A 16,837-nucleotide genomic window follows, 5' to 3' on the forward strand; every position below is an offset into this window, starting at 1 on the left:
TCTTGAATTCTTAGGTGGAACTCAGTATTAACCTAGTCATCTTTGTGAATGTGTAAGGCAATATAGTAGCTAATTAGCACAACCACAGTGAACTCCCTACCCTAAAGAATCCCTGTTTTTGATTTTTATTATCATGTTTATGGAACCAAAAGTTCATGGTAGTAGGCAAGTGACTGAATGATAACCCTTGGTAAAGGCTTTGGGGAAGGAACTTGACCACCTTATTGACTTTTAATGGTATTAACTGTTTTTCTTTCCCCCTCTTTTTCCATGCAGAGTATGAGTTGGAAGTAAAGAGGGTGCAAGACATTCTTTCAGGAATAGAGAAACCACAGGTATGTCTTCTGGACTTCTCAGCATAAATGACACTTTCTTAAGTGTTTCAAATGTGCTTTTCTTTTACCACATAGTAGGTAAGCAAAAGGGTCCCTTTCCATTGCAGATTATTCATAAACTATGAAATAGTGTTGCTATTAATGGAGCATGAAAATATAGAACAGAGGTCTTCTGTGTAGTCGTAATCCACTGAAATGTCCTCTGTATTTAGGTACTCTGAATGCAACTAAGTAGTCTTCAGAACTTCTAAGGATACATCTCTACCCAACCCTAAGGTCTACAGAACTGTTTTCTTTTAGTAGTTTTCTTTTACCTGTGTAAATGAAGTAATAATTTTTGAAAACCTCAGTAATTCTAAGTATTTTTCCAGGTAAATTTCAAAAAGATACTTAAATATTAGCTGAGAAAAATAAGTCCAAAATATTGAGTGTAATGCCAAGAAAAAAAATTGGTGGAAGTGGTGATATTATGAAGTTTTAAGCTTGATTTGCCAGCTGCTTTGAAATAGAAAGTGAAAAACTCAAAATGTTGATTCAGCCTTTCATCTGAGATTAGAGAGCCAAGTTCTTGGGTGTGTTTTCTAGCTGAATGGGAAAACCTCGATTCTTCATGAGTTTGAAATACTAAGGCTTTTTAACAGAGGAGTCCAAACATGCCTCGAGCTATGCAGATGAGTTTAACTAAACCTAAAAGCATGAGGTGTGTTGGATGAGGGTCACAATGGGGTACTTGTAGAGGAAAGGGGTGTTGATGTTGGGTTGGGGAGTCTGTACTGAATCTGGCAAGGAGCAGATAGCCATTTAGAGTTTTGAGCAAAGAAGTATGCAATCAGGACTGTACTCTGGATGATCAAACAGTTAGTTTTGGAGGAGAGGAGGATGGACCCAGAGAGCCATGTCAGGAATCTGTCACCTGGTGGTGGTGAGAAGTTGTGTGAGGGTGAGGCATCAGCCCTGGCAAGGAGAGGTGAATACTAGAGCCGTTCTAAAGAGAAATCAAGAAGGTGGTATAACTTATTAGAAATCTGGTTTTATGATAACTGAGCTTTCTGGCTTAGATGCCTTGATTGCTGTCTTGTCCAGCAGAGGGACACTCTACACAGGACTCAGTACCACCAGTTCTGCCCAGCCTCATTGTACTTGGTGTGCATTTAATACATCATACTCCATTTACTGTGTCTGTGTCTTTCCCAGCAATCTGTGTCCTCTTTGTGTCTCCATTGCCATTCTCAGACACGTGGAGTTTGCTTTACTAGCAGGCCATCCAGGAGGATAAACACAGTGGGCAGTTGCAGGTATCTGGTAGGTCCATGCTGTGGGGAGAGGGGAGAATGATCAAGCCATCGGAGTGGGCGAGAGCTTTGGGGGTGGATCGAGGCAGGAGTTCAGAAAAGGCTTGAAGGTGGCAGAATCGTAGGAAAAGCTTACATTTATAGTATGGCAGAAAGAAGAAAACTCCATGAGGAAAACAGAATTCATAGTCAGAGAGAAGGCAGAGCAGCAATAGGTTAGTTGACTGTCCCAGATATAGTCACAAACCTCATAGCCCTGTCTCTGTCATGTGTATACACACACACACACACACACACACAGTGTTTTTCTTAGTTCTTTTTTTTTTACTGCAGAAGGGACAGAGTCGATGTTTCTGAGGACCATGTGTCTAGTAGGGTAAAAGTAATATTGAAATGCATTGGTATTTTCCTTGACTCAACATTTATTAAGCACTTACTCTCTGTAGTTTTTAGACCAAAATAGGCAGACAGGCTTCTTTGTATATAGTCATGATGTTAGGCAAATATGGCAGGATTGTCATCTAAGAGGTCAAAGGGTCTTACTAGGCTAAAATCATTTCTTACTGGAGGCTCTGGGTCAAACTGACTTCTTGCCTTTTCAGCTTCTCCTAGAAGCTGCCTGCATTCTTTGGCTCTTGGCCCCTTTCATCCTTATATTTCTTTCTGTGACTCTGACTCTCCTGTATCCCTATCTTACTTATAAAATTGGGCTCACCAAGATAATCCAGGTTGGTCTCTGCTTCACGGATAGTGAATTTAATGCAAACTCCCATTTACCTTGCAGGGTAGTATATTCACAGTTCCAGGGGTTACGATATGTGCATCTTTGGTTGGGGGACCGGATCATTCTGCCTACCATACCATTCCCTGGTACGCACATAAAGCTTTTGGGCCTGGAGCCAGTCCATTCCTCCTCCGCAGCCCAGTTAGTTGTTGACACAACTTTTCTCCCTTCTTTTCTCTTCTTCCCTCTCTTTACCTTTCTGTCTGAAGTTTTTATTCATGATTGTATCTTATTTATCTTTGTGTCTCTCACACCTAGCACTGTTCTTGGCACATTGTAAACCCTTAACAAATATTTGCTAAGTAAATGTATGGCAGAGGGCAGTGGCTGCAGCTGGGTTCTGGCAGGTGAGAAAAAGGCCTGAAGACTGGCCAGCATCAGAGGAGGCTCAGCCAGCATGCTGGAATGTGGGGGCAGCCCATTGCCAAAGCAAGAGGCCTCAGCCTGGAGGGGACAGGCCAGTACCTTGCAGTCTGGTTCTGTGGTTTGGGATCCAGCATGGCCATTACTATCTCTGAGACCTTGGCTAATTTAGCCTCCTTGAGCCTAGGTTTACTCGTCTTTTAAAGGTAGGATTATAAATACCACATAGGATTGAGAAGTGAATTATGTACTATCTACAGAGTACTTGGAATGGAGTTTGGGGCATTTCTCTGCACTTTAGAGCATATCATTAGGCAAAAGTGAAGCTCCCTGCTACACTCTGGAATGTGAAGGAGGGTGTCTGACCACTGTGCAGGGGAAGGAGCAGAGCTGCGGAAAGTTCGGCACACAGTTGCATGAAGGATTTTTGTTCTTAACTTTTTTCAGACACATTTGGCAACACCTCTAAATAAAAGGTAGTATATATTTTTCTTTGAGATTTTGCAGATAATTTGTTTAATGTTAGAAATACTCTTGAAGACTTGTGGATTTCAGTCATCTTTCTAGAATTTTGGGCATCCTGAATTAAGCAAGTCATTTACTTTTTAGAAACCCAGATATTGTAAAGACCCAAATATTTAGTAATTGAGTAAAACGGGGTACATATACACCAGGTGTTTGTCCTGAGACTCTAACAAGCCTTGAGGACTGTACTCACAGCCACCGCTATTCCAGAGAAATAAGCTTGACATTATCCAAAGTGGTATGGGAATTAACCTCTATTAGTACTAGCCACCTCCATCCTAGCATGGTTTAATCCATTCCAATGGTGGTGCTAGATGAAGTCTTCCACATACTGCTGGGCTCTTCGTTTCCGGGATGTAAATCATTGTAACCTGAAATTGTTGTTTCTACATTGTTTCCATCTGCTAATATTTAGCTTATAGAAACAATTACCTTGTTGGCTGCAGAATGAGGAAACTGACCTAGAGGAACAACTGTCCCTGTAAGCACTTCCTTGAGAGAGAAACAGAGCTGAGGTTCTTAGCACTTAAGGAATTATAGAAGCAGATGACTGTGAAACCCCTAGATTTGAGTATCCTTTTTCCCTTTGAATAATGATCTCTTTGACCTTTTCCTTTTAATTTTCCTTTTTGTTATTATTTGTCATGATGGTACTTTAGAAGTGAAGCCAATATTTTTATGTTAATATTTCCTTAACATACTTCCTGATTGGATCAGCAGACCACCCACATAGTAAAATCCAAAGGCCAGACCAAATTTAGAAGTTACTAACTCACATAGAAATGTTTTTAAATCTGACAGTGACAGTTTATTAACTTTATGAGAGTAAATGGCATTTTTGATCCAAATAATATTATTTACATATCAGATGGCCTGGGATAATCAGAAGAGAAGGGGACAAGGAGAGAGTTAAGGATGCAGTCCTGTCATTTCGGAATGTGCTTTTAACGAACAACTTTCTCAATAATAAATACCCAGATAAGAATGATTTCTAAGAATGACTTGCATTTAGAAGTAGATGGTGGTTTTATGAGTCCTTCAAGATACCTTAAAGCAGTTTAATTTAAATAACTTTTATGCAAATTTATACTAGGGACTCACACCACGGACCCTTTTCTGTCACTAGGGCCAAGACAAATGTCACATTGGGTCTTGTCCAGTAATTTTATAATTAGAAATCACCACTTTAATCACCATTACAGAGAGTGACTTCTGTTTGTGGTGGAATAATTAAACATGGGAAGGTCATTCAGTTTTGTGGCTTCTGAACTTCTCTTTTTGGCTAACAGCCATGACAGTCATTGTGGTGATCAGATTAGTCGTGCCCCAGTTCAGCCCAGTAGTCACTGCTCTGAGAAAGTTTCCCCACCAGGAGAGAAGTTTGTGAGCTGCACTGCTGTTCAAACAGAGGCGTGGCCCAGCTGGAATTCCTAGAGTCCTGAATCTCATTAAGGTTACCACCTCCCTGCATACTTGGAGGAAATGCAGATCTAATGTGGAGGATTCCCTTTTACATGATATTCTCCTGAAAGGCACCATGTAATTTCCTGGCATCAGCCTTGAATTAGAAGCCAGTTCCTTGCTCTAGTAGAGACAAAGCCCTCTTTCTCTAGGCTTTCACGGCCTGAAGAAAGGAAACCTGAGGCCCAGGAGTCGGTGAAAGGGAGGCAGCAAGGGCGCACAGGAGGGGTTTGGCCCCATAAACGTGGAAGTAATCAAGGTGGCAGGCTGGCTGCTTAGCTCCAGGAAAAAATTCCAGAAGCCACTGTCCTTTGAAAATGATGCTGAGTTCTCAAAGGGCATTTCTGATTGGCTGTCCTTTGGGAAGACTGCATTTGCACAGGAGTCTGTGTTCAGGTGAATTTCCTCTTTAAGGCTCACTCAGAATCCAGGGAAAAGATGAATAGTATTAGTTGATGCTTCCAGTGTTGTACATCACTGGAAGAAAGGAGAAAGTTAATTTAACCGAGTCAGAAAGGAGAAAGAAAAAAAACCTTCTTAAGAGCAGATGGAAAAGATAGGTCAAAGGGCTGTGAATTGATGGGTACTTGTTCAGCATCTGAAGTGCTTGCTTTTGACAGCTGTGATGTGAACTTACTTCACACCATCATTCATGGAATGAATTAGTGTTACTACTTGCTGTGTCCCTGTCATTGTGCAGAGCAGCACAATTGAAAGTTTTCCAGTACCTAAGCAGCCACCTTTAAATCATAAATTGAACTTTTCATAGCAAAATATCTCTTTTTAAGTTAAAAATCAAATATAACACTTAGTGCCTCAAGATTACTCATTGATGGTGTGTGAAGGAATTCAGAAAATACTCTGGTGCAAGTGGTAGAAATGCTGCCTTAAATGTGTCAGAACAACACACAAATAATCAAGCAAAGCACAAATACAGTGCAAAAAGTGTCCAATACAGATCCCAGCAAAATGTAGCCAGAACTCAAAGGAAATAGTGGTTAGTTCTAAGCAGAGGGCCAGGCAGGACAATGCAGAAACCTTTCTTGAATCTGTCTCAAGCATGTGGGTCCCTGTGCACTCTGTGTCTCTGCTCCGTGTTCCCTCACTTGTTTCTCTCCACCAAATCGGTGCTCCTTGAGGTAGAGGGCATAATCTTAATCCCCTCTATGCCCACAGCCCCGCATAGGTAGGATAGCAAGTGAGGTAGGGTTTAAAGAATAAGCAAAGGCAGCATCTGTGCTAGATCTAAAAGAAGTTTCCTAAAGCCAAGAAAGCAAGGAAGTCAAAAGCTACTAGTAAGTCACAGGGTTTTGCAAGGGGATGGCATTCTGAAGGGGTGTCAGCACTGCATGGGACAGAAGGGGTACAGGGGGGGTGAGGGACAGAGATTGCTAATCTGGAGACTCCAGTTTCATTCTGTAACAGTGTCTCAGATTTTTTAAAAAGGTGTGTAATGCTAGTCTACAAACCCCTGTCAGAAACTCAGACTATCTTATTCCCTTTGATCTTTATTTTTCAACCAACATTTTCTAAGCACCACTGCTCACAGTAGAATATGGCCAGGCCCTGTCTTTAGGATGTCCCACAGTCCAGTGGGGAAAGGAGACAAATGCCATCAACATGATCAGCAATAGTAGAGTTATCAACAAGGTTCTGTAGAAAAGAGGAACGATGATGGGTTAAATACTTTTGGAAAGGCTACTTGGGGATAGCGAGGCCTGGCTAGGCTTTTGAAGGGTGAGTACAGGTTTAATTAAACCATTGGTTAAATATATTATGATGCTATATCTGTACAGATCAGGAATAATATGGAAAAAATCTCCGCTAAAAATGGAAGGAGTAACAGATGAAAATAGAGACTCAATGTTTATTTCCATTTTTAATATTCATACTTTAAAATAATTTTATGTTACATTTTAATACTCTAGAGTCTAGACAGATCAGATAGTGAGAGAAATGGAAGACAAAAAGAGGGAGATTGTATAGTTCTCATCCATCTACAGCCTAATACTCTACAGCTATAAAATATGATCATGAAGTTTTAGCATCTATATGAACTCATAGTTGGTTTATAATATGTTATCCAGAGAGCAACAAAATATCCTTTCTAAAATTAGAACATTAGAGTTCATAGAGTTATTTTATAGAATTAGACTATGCATTAGGTTGGGTTTCTCCAGAAACATACTCTGAAACAAAAGATTGAAGAGCAAGTGGTGTGTGTAGGGAGGTGCACCAGGAAGCACCATCAGAGGGAGGAAAGGAAGGAAGCCAGCTCAGGGTCTGTAAGTGATCAGGCTACAGCGGTGGGCAGCTGGGCTCAGTTCTGCTGAAGATGCTGGCAGATACCGTAGTCTAAGTGATGAGAGTAGATTGAGGTTTTTAGAGTCTCAGACCGTTGTGTTTAAATGAAGTTTTAAGCAGAGGTTAAACCAAAAGGATTAAAGCAGAACTTGAAGAGGTGAACTGTTCACCTCCACACAGGTTTCTACCCCATCATCCTGGACCTTGGTTCCACTTTCCTATCCCTGGGTTCCGGGAAGCCTGCAGAACCTAAAAGGCACAGGGGGTCCTCAAATAGCGTCTCATCGTTCCTATGTCATGTTGCTGAGATGACATAAAAACTTAATTCTTGTTTATATCAATTAGCCTATGATAAGTTTGGTTTTATTGTACATTGTTTCACTTAAAGCTGCAGAACCAATTGACAATGTTAAGTGAGGACTTACTGTCTTAGCTTTGCAGGATAACTCTAAACCAAGCAAGGCTTTGTGACTCCTGCCACATAATGAGATGGGCTTCCTGATCATTGAAATCTTACATTTAGCTTGTTACCTTTAAAAAATTACCAAGCTTTTTACTTTCTGGAGGACTGGGTATAAATTACATAGGACTTGGATGAAAGTTTGCATTATGAGGAAGGATGTTGTAGGAGCTATATTTTGGCCATTAGGTCTTGACAAGAGAGCGCCATATAGGAAGCTTTTGTTTGCTGTCAATAAAACAAAATTATTTACCTTCCATTAAATCTGAGCAAGTATGATGTCACTACTAATAATCACAAAAATGTTACTGGAAGAAGTGTTTGGTTTATGTGAAATGGATTTGAATACTTTTGTTCATGTTTTTCTTCTCAGGTTTCTAATATTCAGGCAAGAGCGGTTGTGTTGTCCTGGGCCCCCCCTGTTGGACTTTCATGTGGACCCCACGGTGCCCTCTCCTTCCCCTACAGTTATGAGGTTGCCTTATCAGAAAAAGGACGAGATGGAAAATACAAGATAATTTACAGGTAGTGTGCATTTTCTCATGTTTCTCTGCTGCTAAATAGTGAAGCTGGCTTCACTAAGGAAAATTGAAAACTTTAAAGGCTTTGCAAACTTTCCTTTAAAGTGTTCATTTTAAGAACTAGTGATAATTAATGTCAAGAGTTCATTTTGTTAGCTTGTCAGAATAGAATTAATGAAAACTTCCCATTAATGTCTATTAGAAAAGCATGAGCATGACATTTAGTTTTTATATACTTTATGCACACAGACCTTTCAGTAGTCTTTTTTTTTTAATTCTACAATATGGTTTCATGGTTATATGAAATAACAATTTCACCATAATTCTTATTCTTCTCAATAGTTTTCCAGCCTGTAGAAAAAATTGCTTTAAAGCATTTCATGCCAAGACTTTCTTAAATTTTTAAACATTTAGCACACAGAATAAGGAATTATCTCCTTCTGCTTTATGGACTCCCAGGTATTAGCCATTCAGATGGTTAATAGCCATGTTCTAAGTGCAATAAAAATCTTTTTTTAGTGTCAAGTTTTTTCTTCTTTATAATTATGGGGACTGGCTCATTTGCAGAGCAAGAAATCAGAGTCCATTTTGCTCTGACTACTTGTGCGAGCACCTCTGGAACAACTGGCCACACAATCCGCACTTGCTGGGGTCTCTCTTGTTCCGTTGCTGTGTCAGTGTGCAGACTTCGTGTCTGTCTGGCTTGTTCCTCATTGTTAACTTGCTCCAGAGGCATGTCTTCTTCTGGACCAAGGAAAGGGGAGGAAATAGGGAGGGAAGGCCTATAGCCACTCACTCCTCTGTCTGCCCAGAGTCCTTCTGTTGTCTCTTCCTGGGATGCCTACAGGAATGTCCTCAGGGTCTCCAACATCCACTCCTGCTCCCTACAGTTCAGCCTCCATACTGCAGCATCTGTCAGACAGTAGCATTGCCCTGTCTGAATGATTCCCTCGCAGTAATGAAAATTAAATCGTACCTCCTTCCTCTGGCTCACAACCATTTGGTTCTGTTTTGAAAACTCAGACTCAGTAGAGACTTTAAAGAAATACAGAGCACCATTTCCCCCAGCCCCACCAAGAACTGAATAGATTGATTCATCAGTGTCAGATAACCATTGCTGGCAGGAGCTAGAGTCTCAAGTGCTGAGAAGGGCTAGGCAGGTAACATAAGTGAGGAAAGCAGAGGTTGGGAATGAGGTGAACAAGAGAGTTCCTGTCTCCATCTAAAATAAGTTGTTGCTTGAAGGGACTGTAGGCCTAGATTTGCTGATTCTCTGGGTGTTTTGTTGTTGGTTTGTTTTATTTTTTTCAAGAAATGCTGAAAATCTGAATTGTTATGTAAACTTTCCTAATCTTAAACTAATTCAGCAAATTAAAAAATCTTTAAAAATACTGTGCAGTTCAAACAATAGTGCTTCAGTGAGGCAAAGTGTGGAGATTGGCCTCCAGTTTATAGCATTAAAAAGTGATTTTTATTTGATATAATTTTAAACTTATAAGACTTAGCAAAAATAAAGAGATATGTGTGCATCCTTTACCCAGATCCACCTGCTATTAAGTAACCACAGTGCAGTTATCAACTTCATAAATTTACCCTGATACAATAATCCATTGGTCATCCATTTCTAGTTTTGTCAGTTGATCTAAGTGAGGTCTATGACTTCATTTCCTTCCCCTGGAGGATAGGATCCTGTCTAGGGTCTGATACTGCGTTTAGTTGTCATGTGTTGATAGCCTTCTTTATTTTGGAACACATCTACAGTATTTCTTGGTTTTATGGCAGACTTCCTTCAAGAATACAGTCATGCCCTTGCACATCCCCCTCACCTTTAAAAAGTGTTAATGTTAATGAACTCTCCTTTATTTTATGCTGTTGCCTCATGATTAAGTTGAGTGTCCGTTGCAATTTCTGATAATGTAGGGTGTCCCCAAAATGCATATACACACTTACTGCTAATAGCTTCATTGATTTTTCTTTCTTTTCAGACAGACTAAACTTTTAACAAAGAAAATTCATTCTAAAAATACTACTGGAAGTTTGAAAATGCAGTTGAATTATAAATACTGCCTTTTCAATTATTCAAAGTGTGTATATATTTTTGAGAGCACACACATTAATAGCTGATAACTCACTTAATTTTCATTCTGTTTCAGGTTTAATTGATTTGAAATAATGAGTAAAGCAAGACTAAGCTTTGAACAAAGAAAAATTATCCACTAGATTTTTTTATGGGGATACATAAGAGATAAAGTTTATGGTACAAACTGGCAACAATTGATGAATTGAGGGCTCACAAATACCAAACGAAATGATTATTGATGCTTGTGATTTCTATTGCTTTCTCTTGAGTTATCAGTAGTGCCTGGACCTGGATGGTCATCAGTTTGAAAAGAGGCATTAACAAAAATATTACTCATTTAAAATTTGAAAGTGAACTGTATGTTATTAAATACTGACTTTATAATCATTCAAAGTGTGCATACATTTTTGGGGACACTATATAAATGGTTTTGTTTTATATAAGAGCTACTTACTGGTATTTATATGTAAGGAAAAAGATTGAGACTTTATCAGGATAGTTGAGAAGCTGAGGTAGTTGGGGTTCCTGCCAAGGTGAGTCTGGGAGCTGCCTTCAGTGGACAGCTGACACCGTTATTTATATTCATCTTGTCATCTTAATTTGCTTGCTTATTTATTTACTTATTATGTATTTACTTTGAAGAAGTGATAAGTGGACCTTTAATAGTAAGTTTAACTAGCCATTTTACGTATTTTGGATGGCATAATTAAAAGGAATCTAATTTTCTAGTTCAGAAAGATAATACTATCAAGTGGGAAAGTTTATTTCTGGTTTAAGGTAGAGTCAGACATAATAGTTCTTGAATCATTGTTTGTACATGACAGTAAGACTCAAATCCAAAATCTGTTTTACTTTTGAAACTAATATCCTTGATTAATGAATAATTTTTCTTTACAGTGGAGAAGAATTAGAATGTAACCTGAAAGATCTTAGACCAGCAACTGATTATCATGTGAGGTAAGTTAGGATCTGAGAATTGAACAGTATTGGAGAATTCAGATTGCTAAAATCAATCATGTGCCCCTTTAAAAGTGTGAAGTTAATGGACCTTACCTAACTCTAAGTTGCAACACCTTGACTCAATGTCATCCATTCATTCTTGAGTGCTCTTCTGTTCTGCCCTCGAGCATCATGGTCGGGAGTACACAGAAGTGCTTTTGGCAACAAAAAGGTAGGTGATAGATTCAACACAGTTTTCAAAATTATTTTTAAAGGTAATTTTTATTTAATATAGTTTTCTAAAATTCATTGTACTGTTGGTTTAATATATATTATTTTCTTTCTAACAAATGGATATGTTGCCATTGTAGGCCATAAATATAACCATATGTTTAACCCATATGACCAAATACCTTACCAGATTTCAAGAACACCTTTAGACCTTTGTTTTTCAAATAAGACAAATAAAAATTAACCCAAATCAGCAAAACATTGAACCTGAATATGTAATCTTGAACTCTTACTGTGATTTTTCTAGAATCTCTACTGTGACTACTCTGGAAGAAGGCCTAGTTAATCTTAGGCCTGTGAAGTAGAAATATAATCTGTATTTTTACAGAGCTCATTAGATTATTTAAAGATGCATCCATACATCCATTTGCAAATAAGCAGCTTTTGGAATGTGATTCATAACATTAAATTTTTTAAAATTTCAATTCAAAAGTTTATTTTGCTTAAGTTAATTAATTGCTATTTGGTCTAGCTCTCTACCTGCCAGAGAGAGAAAATTCGTGATCTCTTTTCGTATTTAAAAAATTATCTCCAGAAATTGTAATTTTATTTAATAGGACACACAACATTTTCTCTTTTTTCTTTAGTTATATATGTGTATATAATGGTTGTATAATAAAATTGCAAGCATTAAACACACATCCTTTATTACACTTTCCAAAGGTTAATTCATACCACATGTTTCTTGTAGTGGGTGGAGACAGGATAGCCTAATAGGAAATACATATTAATTATCAGGACTCTTGAGTTCTGGTGTGATTCTGCCATGAATTGACTGTTTTAACTTTGGTCAACCACAGAATCCCTGTCACAATTTTCTCAGAAAGGTACAATAGTAGGGCTGAGCTCAGATTATAATACCGTATTAGCTGCACAAGTGTTTAAAACTAAGTTTATATTAACACGTAAAGAGCAAGGTGTTTTATATTCAGTCATAAAGTGTACATCTGCTTAGCTGTTGTAGTGTTTAGATGAACTCTTTTGCAACCATCTCTTCCTGTTTAAATAAAAACTTTTTGGGTTTTGAATCAGTTAGCTTTAGCCCAAACACATTGAACTTTTCACATAGTCTGTACAAACAAAAAGATCTGTGTAATTTGTGAAGCTGGGATGATAATAGACATAGTTTAATCATCCTGTCAAATGGTCGATTTAACAATGAACCAGAAAATGAAACACTGTATAGGGAGCCATGTAAATGTTCTTCATTAGTCATTGTTAGCATATGTTTCCTTTTTTCTCCATCTTTTAACAGTTTATTGTTATTGCTTTACTAAAGGTTTACTTTATTAATTTCCTGCTCATTCATGAGCTGATAGTATGGTTTTAAACAAATTTAATTGTCATAAAGAGTTGGTTCTGTATTTACCATCCTGTCTGTTGTTCCCCTTCATTTCTTTTTAACCACTTTTACTAAGGCTTACATCTTGAATAATTGCTCATCAGTTATTTTTTGTTTTTTTTGTTTTTACTGCCATATATTTTGAATACTTTAAACTTCTGGGCAGATAAAAGGAATACTTAATGGATTTACCAAACAGAATAGAAGCATGAGGTGGTTACCATCTAGAGGCCTTAGACCCGGATTCTCTCCTGTCACATCTGGACCCCCGACACTGTGACATATATGACACACACCTGCTACTACACATGCATTCTGAGGCACCACCCACTATTATTTGATCTAGCTCTCTGCCTGCCAGAGAGAAAATTTATGGTCTCTTTTCATATTTAAAAAAAATTACCTTCTAAGAAAAATGTCTACAGCCCAGATTTGTTTTTGCCTTACCTAGTCTATAGTCCATCTAGCTCATTCATTCTCCTTCCTTAAACAGTCTTTCATTTTTCAAGCAAGAGAAGTGTCTTAACACTTACAATCATACTTAGATTTAGCTTCCTCTGCCTTGAATTGCTTTGGCAAGGCAGCAGGACGTAGAATGGAAAGAGTTTGGAATTTGGAGTTAATGGCTTGGTCACTTAGTAAAGGTGTATTCTTAGCAACCCATTTAAACATCTGTGGCCTTGTTCTCATTCATAAAATGAAGATAATGATACCAGCTTCAGAAAGGTGGTACACTTATAAGGTGTTTAAATGTGGTTTTTGTTGTGTTTTTCCAAGGTCATTGAAGGTTTCCAACACTAAAAAGAAAAGGGACTTCAAGATGCAGGTTCTTTGAACCTCTGTATCATTTGACTACATATTATTCATTATTCTTTTGAGGTAAAAAGATATACCATACATGGCACTGGCAAAAAGAAGCAAAATCTTTTTTCTATGGTGTAGTTCAATTAACATTCTCAAAGTTTTAATTCCAGAGATGTAACCTTGGATCAAGACAGTAGCTTCAGCCGAAACCGGTTTGGCTCCATGGTAGAGCATCGGTCTGTGGACTGAAAGGTCCCAGGTTTGAATCCGGTCAAGGACATGTACCTTGGTTGCGAGCACATCCCCAGTAGGGGGTGTGCAAGAGGCAGCTGGTCGATGTTCTCTCTCATCGACGTTTCTAGCTCTCTATCTCTCTCCCTTCCTCTCGGTAAAAAATCAGTAAAATATATTTAAAAAAAAAAAAAAGACAGTAGTTTTAAATTTAATAGTCACATATAAGGCTTCAAAAGTCTGTGTGGAAATAACAACCTAAAAAGAATTGTATTACAGCTGCAAAATGACCAATTATATTCATTGTCATTTTTGTTTATATATTACTAATTCATTTACTTTTTTAAATATGTTTTTATTAATTTCAGAGAGAGGAAGGAAAAGGGAGAGAAGGCTAGAAATATCAATGATGAAAATCATTGATCTGCTGCTTCCTACATGCCCCTTACTGGGGATTGAGCCTGCAACCTGGGCATATGTCCTGACTGGGAATCAAACTGACCTTCTGGTTCATGTGGCAGTGCTCAACTACTGAACCACATTGGATGGACTATATACATTACCAATTTAGAAAGTGTTGCCCTGGTGGACATCTGTGAAGCCAATGATGAAAATGGACACATTTATTTTAGCAGTGTCAAACCTCTTTCATTTCCCTTCCAGTTTTTAATTTTGCATGTTTTGTTTAAGGCTTGCAGAAGTCTTTATTCAAGTCAGTCTTCTGTAGAGTGAAAGGTTTCTTTCTCAAATCATCTACTGAAGTCTCACGTAGGGCTTCTGTCCTTTCTTTCTTTCTTTTTTAATATATATTTTTTATTGATTTCAGAGAGGGAGGTCGAGAATGGGGAGATAGAAACATCAGTGATGAGAGAAAATCATTGAGTGGCTGCCTCCTACACACCTCCTACTAGGGATTGAGCCTGCAACCCAGGCAGGTGCCCTGACCTGGAATCTAACCATATCCTCCTGGTTCATAAGTCAATACTCAACCACTGAGCCATGCCAGCCAGGCCTAGGGCCTCTATCCTTGTTGCTTTTGGTTTGGCTATTCTGATTTCATCCTCTTTACACTGATTCCTCAATATCTTTACATATTGCTTTTCCTGATTTTCAGCTTTTCCTCCCTCTTGTTAATATGTCTTGAGTTTACCAGTCACTTATGTGAACTTGTGAAGCAGCAGTCTCTCAGTCATGGCCTCCTGTCACTGAACTACCTAGTGCATTTCTAGGCAAGAACAGTTCTTCACTTCTTGCCATCTCACTGTTACTACAAATCACTTTTAAGAGACCAGTGATATCCTTGAGACAATGCTGCAAGTCATGTGGCTATGGCTATTTAAATTGCCATGCCACTTAGGCTACATTCTACATGGAAAATTATATCCTGAGACATTTCAGGTTTTAAAGTTTTTTTTCTTTCTCACTTTTTGTTATGTAGTTTTGTGTTTCATTGTTTACATGCCTATTCAACTGTTATTCTTTCTTTCCCCCTGGTGATTGAGCAAATTAACACTCCTCTCTTACGTTGATTTTCAAAATTTTAGATATTGGATCTTGGGTTAGATTTTTCTTAAAGTCATTACTTTTATATTTGTTACCCAGTTCTTATACAGATCTTTTTGGTTTACTATTGTTGAACGTTAAAAAGGAATCAATTTGTAATTGTCCAAGTGTATTTATGCTGTGCATTCATATAGGGCACTGTATCATGTATTATGTAAAACCACCAATACAAAAATCTCGTGTGAGTGCATGAGAGGGTGTGTGTGTGTGTTGAGGAGGAGGAATGAGAAAAATCCAATGAGTATATACATCTATATGTACATAAGTAAATTATTTTTTATAATACTTATACAGAAGTATGTAAGTTTCTATACATAAACATTTATATGTTTACTTACACAAATAAGTATTTATACGTATACAAGGAAAAGCATATTTATCTTTTAATTGATAGTTTTATAGTCAATACTGCTATTGAAATAATCATTTAATTGTGGGAATCAATAATTTATATTTTTATCAATGATAGGATAATCAGGAATTGGAGTGATAGAATGGATAGCAATTTTATGATGAAATTTGAAGCAGTTTTCCAGTTGTTGGCATAAACAACTTGGCAAAGAAGTTGCCCAGAGATGATATCATGTCATAACATTTCCCAGAAAAATTATGTGATGAAACGTTTTAAAAAATATGGTTGACCAGCTCAGTGCAGAGTTATGAAATACATGTTATTGACCAGCAACTGTGGCTCCTAGTATGTTACAGATGTTCTGGAAGAAGCTGGAAGCAAATTTCTGAAATTCTTGGAGCACCTGTTTCATAAATATTTAGCCAGTATTTAAACTGAAACAAATGTGAAAACCAAACACCAGGCTAATTATATTGTTAGGAAAAGGTATTTTTGTATGCTAGATAAATGCAAAAGGAACTGAACTGTTTGCTGACTTATTTAGCCCAGGAAACTAATTGTGCTTCACAAACCTTCCTATCACATGATGCTACTTGGAGAAAACACATCACCATCATGTGAAAACATGATTGCAATATTCTTGGAAATAGTAGCATAATTTCCAGAGAATTCCCTTTTATGTAAAAGTTATTGGTAAAAGTCAGTAGTTGCTATCTGTTTATTGAACAGTTTTTAAAAACATGATTAAGATGTAATCATGATACTTAAATATTATGTCAGATTTTAGGTACTGTATATTTATATTGCCATGTAAAATGGATCCTGTTTCTTTTGTGGACAAACACTGACTCCTAAATTAAATAAACTATAACATGCTTAGAGTTTAAAGACAAGGAAAATAACTCCATGTAGCCCATAGGACTGTTCATCTTCAACTACCTCAGATTTTTTGTTGTTGTTATTAATCTTTACCCGAGGATATTTTTCCATTGATTTTTAGAAACAGTGAAAGGGGGAGGGACAGACAGAGAGAAGCATCGATGTGAGAGAGACACATCAGTTGGTTGCCTCCTACATGCACCCCGACCAGGGAGAGGGAACCTGCAACCTTAGGTATGTGCCTTTGACCAGGACCCGGGCCCTTCAGTCTGAGGGCTGACACTCTATCCACTGAGCCAAATCAGCTAGGG

General features: G+C 37.9%; 1 protein-coding gene across 11 annotated transcripts in view; it reads left to right on the forward strand.

The window, feature by feature from the left end:
• The window catches only part of FNDC3B (fibronectin type III domain containing 3B), a 321,193-nt gene that overhangs the window by 222,855 nt on the left and 81,501 nt on the right, over positions 1 to 16,837 (forward strand). For all 11 annotated transcript variants that reach the window (XM_045583670.1, XM_045583677.1, XM_045583674.1 and 8 more), the window contains 3 exons: positions 277 to 335; positions 7,898 to 8,049; positions 11,023 to 11,082. In XM_045583670.1, the coding sequence (XP_045439626.1) occupies positions 277 to 335; positions 7,898 to 8,049; positions 11,023 to 11,082 (271 nt within the window). The remainder of the gene's footprint in view (positions 1 to 276; positions 336 to 7,897; positions 8,050 to 11,022; positions 11,083 to 16,837) is intronic.

Source organism: Pipistrellus kuhlii, unplaced genomic scaffold (assembly GCF_014108245.1).
Source record: "Pipistrellus kuhlii isolate mPipKuh1 unplaced genomic scaffold, mPipKuh1.p scaffold_m20_p_2, whole genome shotgun sequence".
In the NCBI taxonomy this organism is placed as follows: Eukaryota; Metazoa; Chordata; class Mammalia; order Chiroptera; family Vespertilionidae; genus Pipistrellus; species Pipistrellus kuhlii.